Source organism: Sinocyclocheilus anshuiensis, unplaced genomic scaffold (assembly GCF_001515605.1).
Source record: "Sinocyclocheilus anshuiensis isolate Anshui unplaced genomic scaffold, SAMN03320099.WGS_v1.1 scaffold1154, whole genome shotgun sequence".
NCBI classification, from domain to species: Eukaryota; Metazoa; Chordata; class Actinopteri; order Cypriniformes; family Cyprinidae; genus Sinocyclocheilus; species Sinocyclocheilus anshuiensis.
Genome location: NW_015542345.1, coordinates 1262839 through 1282304, shown reverse-complemented (window position 1 = coordinate 1282304; position 19466 = coordinate 1262839). Strand labels below are relative to the sequence as shown.

Sequence of the window (19466 nt, the reverse complement as noted above, 5' to 3'; positions counted from 1 at the left end):
ATATTGAATAAAAGTTCCTGCAATATAGCTACTAACATATAATAAAAAGTAACCGAGGCATCCGTGCATTAAGCCAGAACAGGAAGTGGCAATACGTGAGTTGAAATCAATTACTCCGTGACGCTAAGCACTTTTCCACGTCAAAGGCAGTTTTTACAAATATGAGCGTTGGTGTGGATTTAAGCGTCCGCATACTCTAAGATCAAATCTGAGCGTTCACACACTTTATAAATGAGGCCCACGGTGTTTGTGACAATTAGCCCCTGCCTTCATTTAATCAAGCACTATTGAAATGAACCATTCACTGTTGGATTAATATGGATTTCAGGTTATACTAAAGCTAAAACAAACCAAAGTGATTGAAACTGTAGCCTACTATAAGAGCACAGGAATGCTACGATTTTATGCCAATGACTCATTTTCTCCTCTGAAAATACTTCATACACTGCATTAAAATGGTTTCTGTGAAAACATCACAATCATAGGCCTATTTATTAAATTTGCCGTTTTTTATTTGAACAGCTTTCATCTCCAATACATAATTTGTTTAATTGTTGGCAGCATGCTCAGTTGTGAACACATCAATTTATCATCATTTCCTTAATGCATGTGGAGTAATGAAGTACTTTTGTATGTACACCATCCCGTATGACTCCTCTTGTGCCATGGAAACATGACGTGAACCCACATAGACCCTATTAGCCCACCAGGGAACATTTTGAAAAATTATAATTTATACTTAAATATAATTATTTTAGATGTAAGTTATATCTTAGAAATTCCACAGACATTCTTTAGGGTGAAACGTTGTCTTCAGTGCAAAGGACACATTTACCTCAGATATAATTTTTCATGTGTTCAAACAGAAAAGCAGCATTGTTTTTATATTTAGAAAGCTATCGCTGCCATGTTACCGATGAGATGTGTGAATAAATGTAATAAAAGTATTTTTATTTGATATAAATAGAGAGATAAATAAATTAAATGGTGTTTTGCAGTCTCTGCGCTCGGCATTTGCAGATTGTCAGGGCGTTGTGTTCATCGTTGTTTTCTCTCTTGCCGCTGTAACAAATATGAATGAAACTGAGTGTCATTATGGAATCATAAGAAATAGCCCAAACATTCCTCCGTAAATTAATATTTGCCATGAATCCTAATAACATTCTGTGCTTACAACTAAAAATCAAGCACTTTACTTCTATCACGAGGGATAATTTACAGTCTGGATTTATCACAAAATAAATCTCGACAGGGTGATCGGATCCCGATGTGGAGTGGCATATTAGATGGCTGTTTACCAACTAAATATGGACATGAATTATTTGCTCTGAAATATTTGCTTATCATTTTATCTGTATAATATCTTAAAAAAATGAAGACCCGAACAATAATACAGTAAAATTATTCCTGAAGTCCTCTGAGGTTATTTTAAATACAATCGATAAATGAGATGCAAGATGGCACCAGTTTATGTTTGCCGTGACTGATCAATCAGAATCAAGTATTCGAAAAAAAAAAAAAAAATGAAATTAAAAAAAAAAAGAATATGTACAATGAAAAAACACTAAAATAAACTGTAATTTTCATTCAAACATAAGGCCTTACATGAGTTTTAATATCCAATATTTTTGAAAATCATTCTACCTTCAGAAGATTTGTTGAATCGTGTCACGTATGGTGTAATCTGTGTGTCCATACTTTTGGAATACATTCACATCGCTCTACATCAATCTCACAGTCCTCCTCACTGACAGTAGACAGAGGCTCTGGTATAAAAAAAAGTATAAATAAAATAAAAATGTTATTGCGGATGTAATAAATGTGCAAAAAAAACATGTTCTGTGTGTGCCTTAATGGGTATATATTGAATAAAAGTTCCTGCAATATAGCTACTAACATATAATAAAAAGTAACCGAGGCATCCGTGCATTAAGCCAGAACAGGAAGTGGCAATACGTGAGTTGAAATCAATTACTCACTGACCTTGTTTACTGGAGGGGTACGTCACGCATCGCTCCGCCATCCAGTCCCATATTAAACCTTTGTTGCACAGCCTCTTGTCTTCTGGCTTACGTGTAGGAGAGCAACTGCACACACACACACACACACACACACACACACACACACACACACACACACACACACACACACAGAGACATATTATTATGCCAACAAGCACTTGAACTCCTACATATGGCTGCCACTCAGCAGGCCCAACCTGTAATTTCTCCAAGAGCAACATTGTTGTATCAACAGTGAATAACACAGCATGGCACTGGAAAAATAAGGGTTGGGTCTAACATTTCAAGGAGTTTGATGTTACACCACAAGAAAGACCCAGGCAATTTCAGTAAAAATGCATTGCACTCAGTGTAAGTGTAGGGGAATGCTGATTGCCTCATTGATAACTTCATCCAACCCTACCTGTTTGTAATCAGTCTGGAATTTTCTAAAACTATTAACTAAAGAAACATTAGCTATTATTGAATATTACACTGTATACCTAATATTCCATGTCAAGGTTACACCCAGTTTCACACAAACCTATTCTTTTACTAACCTCTTCTTGTGCTTCTCACGAACATGTCTGCGGATCAGCGAATGTTCCTGGCACATACACTCAGTGTGATTGGCTATTTTCACCAGCACGGGCTCTGGTCCAGTTTTATACTGAGCCAGACTCACACTCAAAATCTGTGAGGAAGAGGATGTCTTTTACAAACAGTTAAGTGGAACAGAATGTACACATTAACACATGTTAAGGAGATAGTTCAGCCAAATATTGTTGCTCTCCCTCATGTTGTTCCAAACTTCTTTTTTTTCTGTAGAACGCAAAAGGAGAATTTTTGAAGAATGATTCCGGTCTATTTTTTCCATTAATTTATAATCGACCGGTGCCAAGGCTTTAAAACTTTAAAAAGGTGTACTTTAAATGACAGATATATATTTTTTTAATATCTGGTTGAACTGTCCCTTTAAGACTGTGTTTTGATTGTATATTGAATGAACTGCACATCATTTCCATATAAATGAGCAAGTACAAACAAATTGTATTGGACATTAATTTGTATGTAATACCCACGCAATGCAATGAGTAGTGCTCACAGTTTTATTGACATAAGTCACGCTTGTATTACGGCAGGTAACTCCCTCTTTGTTGCAGCAGCCGCCACACCTGAAGACTGAGACGCACGGGGGCTTAAAGAACACAGCCGTATTGGTGCCCAGCTCTTTTGCCACATCTACACACGTCTCTCTGGGCATACACTGTGTTTTCTGCCATTCGTCATCAATATCTGAAAACAAGGTACATTTTAGGTACACAAATCTATGTACAGTACTTAGACATCACATGTTCGCAATTATGTTTGCAAGAGGGTCTCAACCTTTTAGCATCTCTGGGCTGAACGAAGCAGCTGCATAGCGAGTTGACCTGCGGTTCTCAGGCGGAGTGGCGTATTCAAAGTGCTTCAGTTGGAGCCTGCATCTCCACAGCTTCCAGTCTGGGTACTCGGTCAACATAAGAAGCTCATCCAGACTCCCAGCTTCCCTTAGTTCCTGTTCCCACCTCTCCTGGTTTATGTCCTATGGAGAAATGCAATCTTGAATGTGAAAAGAATGAGGGCTGCTGCTTGTAATACAGAGTTAAAACATTTTTATAAGAATTTGTTTGAGGCATGCTGAGCAAAATTCAGCCAAAAGTATGGAACATCACAGCGGGAGTTAGATAAATAGAAGGATTAAAAATGAATGCCCACAAATTAGAAACACCTTTCTTTCCCAACTTTACAACTTACTACAAAGACTTGCATCATACAGACATCCTGCTGTCTGTGAGGTATGTGAAGTCTTGCCATAATAAAAGGCCAACCAGTAGGATATAACTAACAACACATTACTAGATAGATAGCACACAGCTACTAATTTCTTCAGTGGTAGGCTACAACTTTTTAAAAAGAAAAAAATCTGAATGCACATTAAAAGGAACATTTTCTTTCTATGCACTAGAGGGCAGTAGTGATAATCAACATTGGATTTTCTCAGCATTTTTTGGCTGTGTAAAGAATCGGTGTTACACTAGGGAAAGGATGCAGCTGTTCCTCGTGTAGTTCTGCCACCAATGAATATGCAGTGTTGCATCAGACCATACAGATCCTTAGTTTTACAACCTCAATATAATCCGCAGTGTTCCCTTACAACTTGTTAAAGATATACATATATTAAATATTGACATGATAGTGCAACCTTCAGCATGGGTAAATGGAGCCTTGAATCATTATACATAGTTCTGCTGACTGGACAATTGCACACAGACTTTGTGAGACCTAAGTGCTGGATTTCTCTAGATTTCTCAATCTTTAGAATTTATCTAGAGCTTCGTGCACAGTTGTAACACCCCTGTGGACTGTTTGTTGTGGTTTCTTCCCCTTGTGTTGGTTTAGCCGTCTAATCATTAGTTAATTACCCTCATTGAGTTCACCTGTCTGCCCCTCGTTATCTGCCCTATAAGTTCCTGTCTCTTGTTTTCTAGTTTGGTCGGTTATTGTGAATGTTACCCTGAGTGTGTATGTCTCGTCTGCCTTGTTGTCGCTACATTAAATGTCCTTATTTGAATCCCTGTCGTCCTCGTCATCCTGCCTGCCTCCACACACCTTGACCGTGACAACAGTCTAGGCTTGTCAGGTCATAAAGTTCCATTTTTTTTTTTTTTTTCTCTCAAACCAGCTTGTGTAGCCAAACACATGGAACATTTTGCGGTCTGATATTTTCTAATATTCTCGCTGTATATCAGTGTGCTCATCTGGCTACTTTTTTAGTATCTCTTGTGTAACAATGCAGATTCACACTCTTGTTTCATACAAACACAATGGGCACTGTCTTGTGACTCATCTATTGATAGTAGTGAAAGGAGAAGGTCAATATTGTTAGTAATATAACGGTTTTTGTTTTGCTGCTAGGCAGATTTTATGCTGTGCAATGCTATTTTTTTTCTTAACAGAAGTAGAAAAAAAATTGAATGATAGCATATGTGCATACATCTTGAAAAAAAATGATGAAATGAGCATTTACTTTACACTTTACTCAATTTATCTGTAAGTGTTTTTACTTTTTTTGTTAAAGCTGCAGTCCGAAGTTTTGCCTCTTTGTCTCCATCTCTGTTTGAAACCTGCAACTGCAGTTATTTGCAGAATTATCTTCCTTGCGTGGGTTGTGCACCGGCACAACTCCAGTGCGGATGAATCTTATGTTTTGAGGTGTATGTGTGGCTGTCAGTCACTGCACCGCTGTGGATACTGTACTTAGGACTCACAGATTCTAGCCTACATCTTGGAATATATGACCCAAATAAGAATTTTCACTGGATATTGTCATCTGAACAAGCAGTAGCAAGTCTGCCACGTTTGTTCTGACCAACTGAGGAAAAAAGCATTACAATAAATCGCGCTACCAATGGTAATTAAATCTAACGATCGGTTAGCTCATATCACATCAAACCGTGCATATTATTATTATTATTATTATTATTATTATTGTTATACTTTGTTCTTAAATTATTAATGTTAACAACATCAGCATTGCGTGACTATATGTATGTAGTGTGTATTAGCGTGTAGATTCCAATTTCTGTACAGTCTAATTTCTAATTGTCATAGCATTCAAATTTTATATTAAGAAATTCTTTTAACCCAAAAAGCTAATTATTCTCCCTTCTAACTGCCATCTGTGGCTGTGCTTCAAGTCGAGCGCACCTAATGACGCAGTGGCAGCATGCTCCAATTTCCCACGAGTTCCTACCAGTACCACTCAAATTAGAAAACATTATAATAAGCTAACCGTTGTGAATCGGGCTAAAGTAAGGTGGTAGTTTTGAACACTGACTGGTTGCTCAAATATTGATATTCAAATATTTGATCATTTTCAACCACAAAAAGTTATGGACTGCAGCTTTAACCAGCTGATATTAATTGGCTAAGTGGGTACTTTTTTGGTACCGCTGAACTTAAGACCATTACTTTTGGTAAACGCACCCCTGGTCAATGCATCGGTCACTAGTTTACCCTTCATTACAGAAGAGCAAGAGTTTATGGAGTAGATCGCACACATGGGGAGGAGAGCACATACAAACCCTGAAGTCTGCCACCTCTCATTCAATATTGAGAATATTGAGTTAAGCAGGCAAAAACCAGCACTGGCTTGGTTTTGAATGTTTACTACACACCGGGTGTGTCCCACAAAAAAGGCGAATAAAAAATGGCAATAGGGGCCGAAGGACTTCCAATAATGCTTTTATGGGATGGGTAAGCCACAAAGCGCATGGAAAGTAAAACAGCCGAGGCCGGGATGGAGAGGGCTGGCACGCGATATGGAAGTCATCACTAGAGAAGTCTCGCATCCTGCTGTCGTGTATTGACATGAACGTCTATGATCTCTTCAATATGTTAGGGTGGAGCCGTCTGCTTTCACTTACCCATGCAAACGATGCAACAACAAACAGAAAGAGCGAGAGTATGAGGAGGGGTTTAAAAGAAAGTAAGAATATGAGTTACAACTGTGCAAAATTAATGAGGTGGAGGCCCCTAACAAGGAAGAAGAAATGAGACGGATGAGAACATTGAGAGCTTGAACATATAAAAGACCCTACAATGCCTTCAGGCTGCACTTGGATACCAGGCTACATGCCACACACATATGCTAACACAGCCTCTTTATGTAGTGTATCTGTAAAAACTAATTGGATATTATGCTATTGCGCCACTGCTTGGAACTCATAACCCTTCTTATATAACCTACCATTAGGCCTTAGCAGCTTGTCTTTTGAAATTCTCACTAGTAGCCACTGAGTTCCCAAGTGTGCTTCCAGAGGAACCATCTTACTTCGAAGACTGCAATTCTGAACATTGTCATTTACTTCAGACTGATTCAAGCCTTACTTTGCACAGTAACATACAGAAAAATGATCGAATTTGCTAGTAAGGGACCTTAAGGTCACAGCAGGAGGCCCCATCCGGCCCTGCTGAGCTTGCCACAGATCCCTGCTCAGTGAGTCAGTGCAAAATGACTTTAAATCCTCTTGGATCAGACATTTTAAAGTAATAAAAAATAACTTTAAAAAAAAAAGATATTTTGAAAAATGTCAGTGAGGTCTAATGCTGTTTTATGGACATTCTTTATAACTTTTTTGTCTTCCTTAGAAGAATGAAGGTCATTCAGGTTTAGAATGACATAAGGGTGAGTGCGCTCTTAAAAATAAAGGTTTTTTATTGCATCTATGGTTCCATGAAGAACCTACATTCCCATTCCACAAAAGGTTCTTTACAGTGGATAACTGTTCTTTAGATTTTTAAAATGCTCTAAGAACTAAGAAAAAAGTGTTAAGAACTTTGGTTCTTCTTTTGCATCGTTGGAAAACCCGCTTTCGCAACCCTTATTTTTAAGTGTAAATGGACAGACTCTGCATTTTAAAGACCTCCCAACTTAATATGTATAACAACTGAAAACTTATAAAAATGAAAACTATTTTCAACTAAACCTCAGTATCATTCAAATTTGACTGTAAACAAACAAAATGTCCTACGGTTTTGGCTGCACTTGGTGTTCTACGTGTCTGCTGAGGGATGCCATACTTACTCTCTGGGGTCTGTAGGCGTCCACGGCCAGCATCAGTCTGACATACAGGAGTAACAACATGTGAAGTCCAGCACATTTCTGTGTCTTCATCCTGCTACTAACTCTCCAGGATACCGTCCAGTGACTGAACAGCGAGGGAGGCCAGTCTGCGTATACACTCACGCACACTCACAAATCACGAAGCAGGTTTCTCACACTGGACCACACAGGCGCACCAATAGAGACCTGTCACAACGAGCTTTCCGGAGCCAAATGGGCTCTCCTCTTTTAAAAAAAGAGGAGGAGAATGAGACATCAATCAGTGCTAGTCTAGGACTTAGCAGTTTTTTTTTTTCCTTTTTTCTGCGATTCTCTCTGATCAGGACAACCCCTTGAAGCTGTCATCTGTCTTGGCCAGATTTGGCCCAGTGTCTCCACGGATCCAGATGTGTCAAACTATATGTGTTTGCAAAATCCGCCAAGGGCTCACATCCAGTCTTCTCCAGCCACCAGTGCGTGCAAGGCCGTCTGGGAGGCATGCATGTCTGTCCCGTCGCTGTGCGCTCCAGTCCCACTCTGCTGTCACCACGTTTCCTGCTTGCCGACTTCCAGGCTCAGTTGCTCGCACACAGAACATGTGGTTTTAAATGTGATCCAGACCTCTACAGAGGGCAAGGAGTGAAAAGGGGAGGGGAAGGAGGAGGAGGAGGAGGGAAGGGGGAATGGAGGGATAAAGGGAGGAGAGAAAGTGTGTGGAGCAGAGAGACTGAATGCAGCCAATATCCCACTTAAATGCAGCAAAGTGGTGGAATGAAATGGGAGGGGGGAACTAAGCCGACATGCCCTTTCTCTTGTTATCTCTGTGTGTGTGTGTCACTCTCAGGCAGACCCAACAATGAGCTTGTAATACGAGTCGGGAATTAGAGGGAGTTTTAATGCAGCGTAATGGGCTGTGAGTGCCGCTCTCTGCACCCACACTCTACGAGCTCTATCGGACCATCTGAATGCTTTAACTTTAAAAGCTTCAAAAGAATCTATTATCAGCGGTCAAAGGAATCTATTACTAAATTGTTTGTGTAGGTTCTCAACATCACTTTAATCAAATGTGGATGAATTGTGTGGTCAAATGTAGATCTAAAATGACACAGATATTGGATAATCATGGAAAGGAAATAAAAGGAAATCATGTTGTGATCAGATACAATGTGAAGAGCCAAATACAAAATAAAAACAGAAATTAATATTCAAATAAAAGGTCATTATTAAAAAACATTACAAGAAATACATAGATTAAAAGTAATACATGACTTTGTAACGATCAGAAATATATCAGAAATAATTGGAGTAACATTTTGCATATGTGGCCCCACAAATATTTGTACCCTTAAGTCGCACTTAAAATATGAATGTCAGTGTATTATATGAAATTATCACACCGATATCTGCAAACAAATGATGTTTTTCTTAGCTGTTTATAATTACTTTTAACAACTGATCCCAAGGTGATTTTTAGTGGATGTATAAAGTCCATTTCCCTCAAGTTCACGCAGTTGTACTAGCATATACTGTATATTATGACTTTTTTCTTGCAGACGAATACAATCGATTAAAAAATGTCCTGGCTATTCCAAGCTTTATAATACAGTGAATGGCTGTTGAGATTTTGAAGTCCAATAAAGTGCATCCATCCATCATAAAAAGTGCTCCACATGGCTCCAGGGGGTGAATAAAGGCCTTCTGAAGCAAATCGATGCGTTTGTGTAAGAAAAATATCCATATTTAAAACTTTATAAACCATAATCTCTAGCTTCTGCTAACTGTGGTACGAACGTTCACGAGAAAGTGGCATTCAGCGGATAACGTAGGACGTATAAGTGTAACGCAAGCTCCAGTGACAAGTGACAGTGACAATATCTCATGAGAACCAAGTTTTGTTTACAGCAAAGGAAAACCGGTCTCATCCAACAATTTTCTTTACAAATCCTCATTTTGTACTAATTTGTGAACAGTGTTTTGATTTGCTCTCTCCTCTGTGCTACCGCATTCGTCACTTCTCACCAGAGCTTATGCTATGCCTACGTCATCCGCTAGAAGTCCACTCTAGACTTCAAAGTCTCAACAGCCATTCACTACCATTATAAAGCTTGGAAGAGCCAGGACATGTTTTAAGATAATTCCAATTGTATTTGTCTGAAAGAAGACAGAAGTCATATACAACTAGAATGGCTTGAGGGTGAGTAGATCATGGGGTGCTTTTCAGTTTTGGGTGAACTATCCCTTTAACTATGAACAGAAAGACATCCAGAAAGTGTCCATACTTCATTTAAAACCTCTTTTTGCTGGATGTTTTAAACACTATAGCTTACTATGTTGCTTTTAAATAAATGAAACATGGTTATAAGTGTGATTTAAATATCCAAATACTTCTTGGAGCCGCAGAATAAGTTGAAGGCACAAAAAAATAAACAAAGCACATATTATTCCCATAGAAAGGGATCTTCAAGAAAAATTTAGAACTTTTGACCGATCTTTGATTGCCAAACTTTTGCCCTCTCAAATCCATTAGTGGCTGATCTGTAGTCTGAGATGGCTTGATCAATCTCTTCTTGTGTGTTCATGACAAAAGGCCCTGAAACAAATAAATAAATCCTCTGGTTTAAAAAAAATATATATTTTGGATAATGTAGAAATACAGAATGTTTATAATATAACACATGTAAATATATTTATATGCAATATTTAACTATTCAAATTAGCACTGTCAATTTAACATGTTAATTCAGTGCAAATAACTATAAAGACTACAAAATATCAAAATCTTGCCCCCTTATCTATGTAAATCACATTTGACACAACAATGTGATGTATTTTCTCAGCAAATATTTGTATATGAAATACATTTAATTTGATTAATGAATAGTCAAATCATGTAATCATACCCCTAATTCAAAAAATACTTGTTCAATAAAATGTAAAATATTACCTATACCATTATAACTTACCATGCTGAACCACAGGTTCATTAATGGGTTCACCAGCAATTAACACAAAGTGAGACTCTTCAGCTGCCTAGAAATAATAATGAAGGGATATAAAGAGACTGAATTTACAGTAAACCTGAATTCATACAAAAACTACCAGAGTAGCTTCATAGGAATAGCAGGAGGGGGGAAAAACCTTGTTTTCCACTCTGACGCATTCACCATCTGCCAAAACCACTGTGTGGTGTGGCTCAATTGTCTTCAGATCATCGTCTGGGCCTGAGGGAAATTCAAATAGATCGAAAGAATTTCACAATCCTATACAAATGACATTTCTAGAACCTGGAAATCATCAAAATCAACCTGATAAATCAACATATCAAGCACTGCTTTGGCAATCTCATTTCTCAACGTGAGAGTTTAGAGTTGCCGTTGGCACAAGATCATAGGAATAGTCTAAATGTCTGTCAGATGTCCAAGAGAGAGAGAGGAAGTGAAAAATAATCGTAAAGCACCTGCTCGAATTTCAAGGACAGAAAGCTGCTAGTGGTTTTGCCTGCAGGAAGACAAAGTTTCTTTTTAATACGGTCTTCATTTGAACTCACCAGTGCATAAAGAACCTGCGAGGGTGTAGAGGAAAGCTGTCCAACCTGAGAAAGGAATACTACAATTAAAACATTGGAACCATAATTATAAAATAATAATAGTTGTAGGGTTAATGCAGCTAAATTGGGCCTCATTTGAGTGACTTAGCATGAATCGACCCTGTATGTTAATATACAATGGAACCAAAAGTCTGAGACCACCCTTAAAACATGAGATTTAAACTCCCATTTACACCTAATAATATATATATATATTATACATTTTTATATATAAATATTTATTCATTCAATTACAGAACATTATACCATATTATGTCATATTAATATTCTGCGTTAGAAGCAAGAGATTTCAGGAAGTCATATAGTACCACTCAAACTTTTTCTTATCTTGATGTGATTGTATTGGCCATTCTGAGGCTGCATTTGGACACACAGAACCAGGACCAAAAAGCCTGACTCAACCGCTCTAATCTGCGGTCAGTTTCTGATATTGATGTACAAAAAAGCTTGATACTCATGCCAAAAGGCTACACTATACCTTTAAGAGCACTTTAAAACTCTGTACCATTTATACAAGCACACTTCATGGGCACTCAACTTTTTTTTAATATCTTGCCTTCAAAACCTCTCAAGATGAGCCAAAAGAAGAGACACTGCTTTAGTGACTCAATGGATGAACTATGACTTTATCCACTATTTGAGTTAAAATAACACAGTACTATCTTTTCCCAGAATTTTGTGTAAGGTATGATGTTTCACAGTCATGCATTTAATGAGCAAAATAAAGACTTACTCAAAATGTGTTTGCCTTAACTAGAAAAAATGCCATGTAAACCACGTTTATAATGTTTGTAAGTACTGTACAGTAACTTTGGGATTAATGGAAAATAATAATAATTAAATAATCATCAAGACATCTGATAATAATTTTTTTACCTTTAGGAATAGGCTGCAAATGCTTTGCACCTTCCTTCAACACAAAGTCGAGGTACATGGTTGGAGTTCTCGTGTAAACCTTTGACTGGCAACAGAAAAGGCATGTAAGTACCACAACATAATATTTAATCTTGAAAAAATTATGGTTGACAGCAGAAGACTACTGTGAAAACAACATTTTATGTTCTTTATTCATAACATATCCATTTTTAACAGATTTTGTCATTGCTACAAGACAAAAAACAAGGGAAATTGTTCAATATTGTTTAAATTATGAGCTCAAACAGATGTAAAAACATTGTGTGTGAGTTCCAGTGCATATCTGGTTCCAGTAAGCCCAAGTATTTGGCTGACCCACATTTAACTTCAACGCTGCATCCACCCCTCTGCCCTAGAGAAACCCTCCATAACCACATTTTACATTTAAAACATTTTACAAAAACCACTTCCAATGAAGCCTGCTCCGAATTTCCTGCTGTTGTCTGAGAGAGGGGGCAGAGGATGCCCTTGCAGCAGCAATTCGCCTGATGGACTTCAGTATCGGATTGTAAATTGGACGTTCTGATTGGATGGAACATTTACAAAGAAGTCGGCCGTTTGGATCAAACATTCGGTTATAGCTGCTCAACATGACTCTAGGATCTTGTATTTTGTATTTCCCGTAAATCATAGATGGGAAAGAGACAGACAGAAGTGTGGGTAATAGTCGTAATGTGTTGATAAATGGATGCACAAATGAACATGTTTGCGAAATTACAGACGATAAACAGATGCAAGTGTCAGGCAAACAGAGGCGTACTGACTACTTTTTTTCACTCAGTGGTTTGGTTCAAAGAGTTTAGAATAATTATGAGGAGCATGTTTTTTATCACCTGATAAACATGAAGGCCTTCTGGCTGGTAAAATCATCCATACTCCATATTAATGCTTTAGTATATCTGAAAACTACTAAGAGAACTTTTAAATCCAATAAACTTTTAAAATCGTTTTTGAAGGTTTTGGCATACTTATTGATAGTGAAAAGAGGGATAAGAATGGAAACTATGAGGAAAAGAAGGAGAAACTGGGCTCCCAAACAAGCACCTTTGCTCTGTGAAGCACTTGTTCTAACTACGTTAGGCTAGAAATGACCTTACTCCAAGGCTCCCACATGTTTTGAACAAAGAATTTCCATTACTAATCCAGTTGTTTATTATTTGTTTATTATAAGTATTTTTAAAGTATTTCCATTCCAATTCAAATATATCTGCTTATGAATAATTCCAATTTGCGAACCTTCTGAGTGACTCATTGAAAACAACTATTCAAATGAACTGTTCATTCACAAATCAGTTTTTCTACATTCACACAACTTTGATGATTTCCTGATTTACTTCTATTGAACCATTTATATTAAACTAATGGTCAAAAGTTTGGATTTTTAAATGTTTTCAAAACAAGCTTCTTATGCTCATCAAGCCTGCTTGTTTTTCTTTTTTTTTAATTAAAATTAAAGTTATATTGTGAAATATTGTTACAATTTAAAAGAAAAGTTGTATTATTAATAATTAAATACCATCAATAATTGATAATAATTGAATAATCAGCATATTAGAATGATTTCTGAAGAATCATGTGGCATTGGATACTGGTGGAATAAATTACAATACATTAAAATTGAAGAATAAGAATATATTTAAATTTATTTAAAGTTATTTTAAATTGTATCATAGCAAATTGTAATACCTCACAGTATTACCTTTTACTGGTGAGCATAATAGACTTCCCTCAACAATCCCAATATATATTCCCTATATATATATATACTGTATATATAGGCTATTCTCTTAATGCAATAGCTTTAACTTAATGAAAGATTGCAGACTTTGTCCTTCTGTAGGTTTCTCCCATCTGCATGTATGATCATGGAGCTCAACTAGGGTGACCATCAGCTTCTTGGTCACCAGTCTAACCAAGGCCCTTCTCCATCAATTGCTCAGTTTGGCCAGGAGACCAGCTCTAGGAAGAGTTCTAGTTGTTTCAAACGTCTTCCATTAAGGATAATGGAGGCTACATGTTTCTGTGAATCTTCAATGCAGCAGATCTTCCCCAGATGTGTGGCTTGACGCAAACCTGTTTCTGAGCTCTACAGGCAGTTCTTTTGACCTCAGGGCTTGGTTTTTGCTCTGATATGCATTTTCAGCTGTTAGACCTTTTATTAAGACGTGTGCCTTTCCAAATCATACCCATTCAATTGAATTTGCCACAGGTTAACTTCACTTGAAGTGTAGTAACATCTACAAGCAATATGAATGCTCCTGAGCTAAATTTCAGCTGTCGCAGAATACTTATGCAATGTAATTATTTACGTTTTTTATTTTTAATACATTTGCAAAGATGTTAAAAACCTGTTTTTTTTGTTTTGCCATTATGGTTTATGGAGTATAGAATGATGTGGGGAAAAAGTCATTTAAAGCAATTTAACATAAGGCAGCAACATAACAAAACGTGAAAAAAAATTAAGTGGTAAGAATACTTTCGCAAGGCACTGTATATATATATATATTCCCAGATATTTCCCAGTTTTCCATGAAAATTAAGACAAAATACAAAACTGCTCTCAGATCAGTAGCTTGTGCTATAACACCTACCTTTAGTCCAAGAGCTTCCCCTGAGATTACGTTCACAGTGACTCCATCTTTGCTGGGTTTGGGAATCTCTTTGCTCTTCAGCTCCTGGTACTGAGGCTCCACCATCTTATCTGCACTTTTCAAGTTCACCCAAAGCTGAAGGCCATGAATGCGTCCATCCGACACAGGCATCTCAGCATGAATTACCCCACGACCTGCCGTCATCCACTAACATAACAGAAAACAAAGAACGAGAAGTGAGAACAAATACTAATGTTTTATTCCATTCTATTCTTAATGGAAGACCTATCTGGTAGTATTTGCCAATAAACAGACTAACCAACCGCTTGGTTCAGGGGCTTTGCGCACTGGTTAATGTCATCTTCATGTGGAGCATGAGAGATCTTTATGAGCTTTTATTTCAACGTAAAAATGAACCACTCCACTTTTACAACAACAGCTTAATATACCTAATGGAGCACTTTTCTTTCACCTCTTCCTTTTTCGCTGTCTCTTAGTGGAAATTTCCATTCGTTCTGAGGTTTAGCAGCCCCTCTCAGGGAGCCATTGGGCACTAGGTAGTTTGAGTTATGGAGTGAAACACTCTGTGCTACTGGTTTTATCAGGGAGTCCCTGAGTGTTTGATGGTGAGGCTATAGCCCCGGTAGCTGGAGGTTAGGTGCGAGCTGTAGTTAAAGTAGTGAGGCCTACAGACATATTAAATGCCCATTAAAACATTCCCTCACTGACCCGGGAGAAATTGAGACAGCTTTATGACACAGAAAAACACAGGAAGTGCCCTACGGGTGTAAAAGCTGTGTGTGTATGCATGGATATAACATCCTATTAAACGTAAATACATTTTAATTATAGCTTAATTTTAAATTATTTTAATTTGCAACCATTTTTTACAGTCAGTATATAAAAAATTAAAATGGTGGCTTTCATTCTATCTATAATAGACTTGCGTAAGTGTACATATTTCTGATGTGTACTTTTGGCTCACTTTTTTTAAGTAAAAGGTCCGGTCCCACTTTATATTAGGTGGCCTTAACTACTATGTACTTACATTTAAATTAATCATTTGATACAATGCACTTATTGTGTACATACATGTTTTTACATTGTACTTATATTTTAAAAATACCTGCATGTAATAAATAACATCTGTAATTCATTTCTGTAATTACATTTATAATTACAATGTTGACCAATTCCTTACACCTTAGCCCACCCTAAAACCTAGCCATGCCACCAAACCTTACCCGTATCCCACCTCAATACCAGCAAAAGTGCTATGCAATATAATATGAACACAATAAGTGCATTCATTGTACTTATTTTTTGATCTAAGTACATAGTAGTTAAGGCCACCTATTATATAAAGTGGGACCAAAGGTCGTTTTAAAATGATATTAGACATGTAGTCTTTAACGTAACAGTTATTTTCCATTGGCAAAATTTCACATGAAAAAAAGTTCAGTGTTGATTAAATTACTACAAGCTGTTCTACCTGAAGATCCCCAGGTTCTAACCTCCCGCTGTGACCACAGGAGTCTTCATGGGCTGTTACTCCACTCAACAAGTATGTTACCTGTGCAAAAAGCAAAACATATTTAACCACGTATGTGGGAATGAAAGAAAAGTCCCACATGTGAAGCCATTTGAAACACAGGGATGAGGTGTAAGATTGTAGTTTTCTGATTGAAAACGAAGCCATTTCTTGGGGAAATATTCACGCAAAAGACAGTATGGAAAAGTCATCAACTTGACGTTCATTTAGAGGAAAATAAACATGTCAAAAATCATACAGGTGAAAGGTGAAACATATTTAAAGGGCTGTGTTTGCAGAGTAGATGCAAAAAGTTTATGTTTGAGGGATTTTGGTAAAGCCCTGATGGACTATAAAGCTAAATGCCAAAAGCAGATACATCCTAGGCTGTGAGATGGAAAATAAAAAGTGTTAGCGGTTGATGATCTAATGAACATTTGATCTGTAAATAATTCTGACACAAATACGAATACACATATTTTTCGAATGTCTAGTAAAGGTCTTTTATGCAGCATAAAAAAACAGTCCTTCCAGGTCAAGACAGAGCTAGAGGCTAGATGCTAATGTGTCATAATCAAAATTTGCATATATTAAATAAACATCTTTCCAATTAACAAAATCTGCCCGAAGCCTTTTCCCATTTGTCCACTGAAAAAGTAAAAATGAATGTACATGGTCAGCTCCAGGTGGTCCGACATACAGCGTGGATGGATTGCATGCCATCTCCCACACAGACAACGCTGCTCTCAACAGGATACGGGAGGCAGGGTAAGAGGTCAACATCTGAACCCTCGGAGGCTTGCTTGACCTGTGGCCACAGGCAGCCTGTGATCTGCAAGCACAGCTGTGATCTGACAGTCATGTGGCTGTTCGTGAGCAAACACACCTGCATGTTTTAGGCAACATAGAAGTCCAATTCTGCTAATAATGCTCATATGAAAAATGAAAACTCTAGAACCTACAAAGAGAGCCTAAACTCGACGAGCAGACTGGATATTTATCCCTCACAGCCTTGTTTTAATTTGCATCTATCCGGACTAAAGTCCATTATATATTGTTTGTCTGTGTTATGTACTGTATGCCTGCTGAACAAATTACCACTCTAGAGGGAATAAATATTTAGCCACAATTTGTCTTTAGAGTGCTCTCACAATGAGTCACTTTCCAGCAAATCTCTGAATACAAATATTACAAGAAAAATCCATTCATGAAGAAAGGTGACACATAGTCAGACTCATTCTGTATAGTGAATGAGATGAGACTATATCTGTGCAGATGGCAATAGATGACACCAAACTGTTTAAGGAAACGAGTCTAAATGATTTCCACAGCCGCACAGACCCACTTTCCATAGGAACAGTTTATGACAAACACATTGCCAAACTGTGAGTAAACAAATGAGTACATCAGATGTTGTAAATAAATAAGGAGACAAGAAGGCTGAGTGAGTTGGTCAGCTTTTCTTTAGTCAAGTTTCAGAAAATACTCTCAGGACCAGTTCTGGCCAAAATACTGACATTTTAAAGGAAGCGTTTTTAATGACCATACATTCTCTCACAATTGAGTGAACAGTTTTTGAGTACTTAAACTGCCAAAAACGATGGGAGTGGTTTACTGGACAATCTTTATATGCTCGGCAGCTTTGTTAAAATGGCCTTTTTTCTGTTTGGACATGACATTTTGAAGGACGCCTTAAAAATAAAAGAAAGAAATCGAGAAAGAAAACCCAATAGGCTTTAGTTACATCACAGCAACAAACCAGAATTTGCTACTTTCTAGTTGGTTGCATTTGTTTGCAGGGAAGGGTCATTATCATTCCAGAGTGCATCTGATTGGATAAAAAAATTTTGTAGTACAGGATGAGTCATCAATATTTATTGTCAGGTTTTTTTTTTCCAAAAAAAGACTGCACATTTTAAATGTGTGGGCTATGTGCTAAAAGTGAATTTTGTCAATGTTTTGTGTATTAACATAGACGACCTCAAAGCGAAAATCAACTAAAGCCAGTTTGGGTGACTGCAGTGCTAAAACGTTAAGAACCTGTGAGCCCTCTAGTGGTCAAAGTAATCTATCTTTGCGATGGGTCCACCTTCTCCTATTTTAACTCTTTTCATAGTGTATTTTTAATTCAGTGAATGTTAACCATTCTCAGTGTCATTATTTAGTTGAAAAAAATGTACGGTAATAAGCCTGTCGTATTTAATTATTCAGACGGCTGTAGAAGCATCATTCAAGAAACATGTTGTCACGTTGTACCTGTTACTTTTCTCAGCGATGTTTTGGATGGACTAATCACAACCGCTTGTTATTGCAGGATAAGCGTACTAGTTGTTTCACAGAAAACAGATGTCCGTTTATCAGAAAATGTTTAGGTATTTAAGAGAATTAAACAACTACACATTTAAGTGTACCAAAGTCTTTCGTAAACCAACAATAAAAGTGCTGAAATGTCTTTTTGAGCCGCCACGCGCCTCCTGGCGGAAGACTCCGTTTTGTCCTGATCAGAACCGTCAGGAAGTAGAAGGCTAGTAACATTACACCGCAATTTACTTCAATTCATTTCATCTGACTGCAAGGATTAATTTAAGAAGTGTCGGTCTTTCCATAACTATATTAATTCATAGTTTGAAAGTACACGGCTTTGCCTCTTGAGTCTTGACTGCTGGAAAATAAATAGCGTTTACCGTCTCAAATCCACGGTGAGGATGATCAGGAAAACCCGCTGGTTTGGCGATACAGAATTCATCCAGCATCAAGAAAGGGTCGAGATTCTTCATCTGAAATAAAACAGTGCAATGCAATGCAATGTGTCATCGTGCATTTAAAAAAAAACCGAGTTTCATGCGTTATATAAAAATGCTAAAAACAGCAATGAAAACGTACTTCTTTCCGTCCAATACTCCGGCGAACTCGAGCCCCAACGCCTTCAGACTGTTCCACACTCAAAACGACCTTAGCAACTCTTCTAATCATGATAAACACCTTGATATCTTCTTATAATCCCAATATTTTGCTTCAGTTCTCAGTTTGTGAGCTCCCAAGTGCACCGGAAGTCAAAAACGAAACACGATGCACATTTATTTAGACACAACTCTGCTCTGCAGTGTTATTCGCTATTATAGTAAATCTGTATTCACCTATGACAGGTGTATGTTTTGTATGTTGACGTTTTGGG

General features: G+C 37.4%; 2 protein-coding genes across 3 annotated transcripts; both read right to left on the bottom strand.

Moving 5' to 3' along the window:
- Positions 1–507: 507 nt before the first annotated feature.
- vegfd (vascular endothelial growth factor D) lies at positions 508–9218 on the bottom strand. Of its 2 annotated transcripts, XM_016489845.1 has the most exons (7): positions 7630–9218; positions 3387–3585; positions 3106–3296; positions 2561–2694; positions 1984–2087; positions 1645–1766; positions 508–1062 (listed from the first exon to the last, which is right to left on the bottom strand). In XM_016489845.1, the coding sequence occupies exons 1-6, from the start codon at positions 7717–7719 to the stop codon at positions 1669–1671; spliced, it is 816 nt and encodes a 271-aa protein (XP_016345331.1). In that variant the 5' UTR covers positions 7720–9218; the 3' UTR covers positions 508–1062; positions 1645–1668. The 2 variants fall into 2 exon arrangements, with proteins under 2 accessions (XP_016345331.1, XP_016345332.1); XM_016489846.1 differs by lacking the exon at positions 1645–1766.
- Positions 9219–9838: 620 nt separating this feature from the next.
- pir (pirin) lies at positions 9839–19431 on the bottom strand. The gene is made up of 9 exons (XM_016489844.1): positions 19175–19431; positions 18976–19068; positions 16253–16333; positions 14761–14967; positions 12131–12215; positions 11195–11239; positions 10786–10868; positions 10611–10677; positions 9839–10237 (listed from the first exon to the last, which is right to left on the bottom strand). The coding sequence occupies exons 1-9, from the start codon at positions 19262–19264 to the stop codon at positions 10119–10121; spliced, it is 870 nt and encodes a 289-aa protein (XP_016345330.1). The 5' UTR covers positions 19265–19431; the 3' UTR covers positions 9839–10118.
- Between the last annotated feature and the right edge of the window lie 35 nt (positions 19432–19466).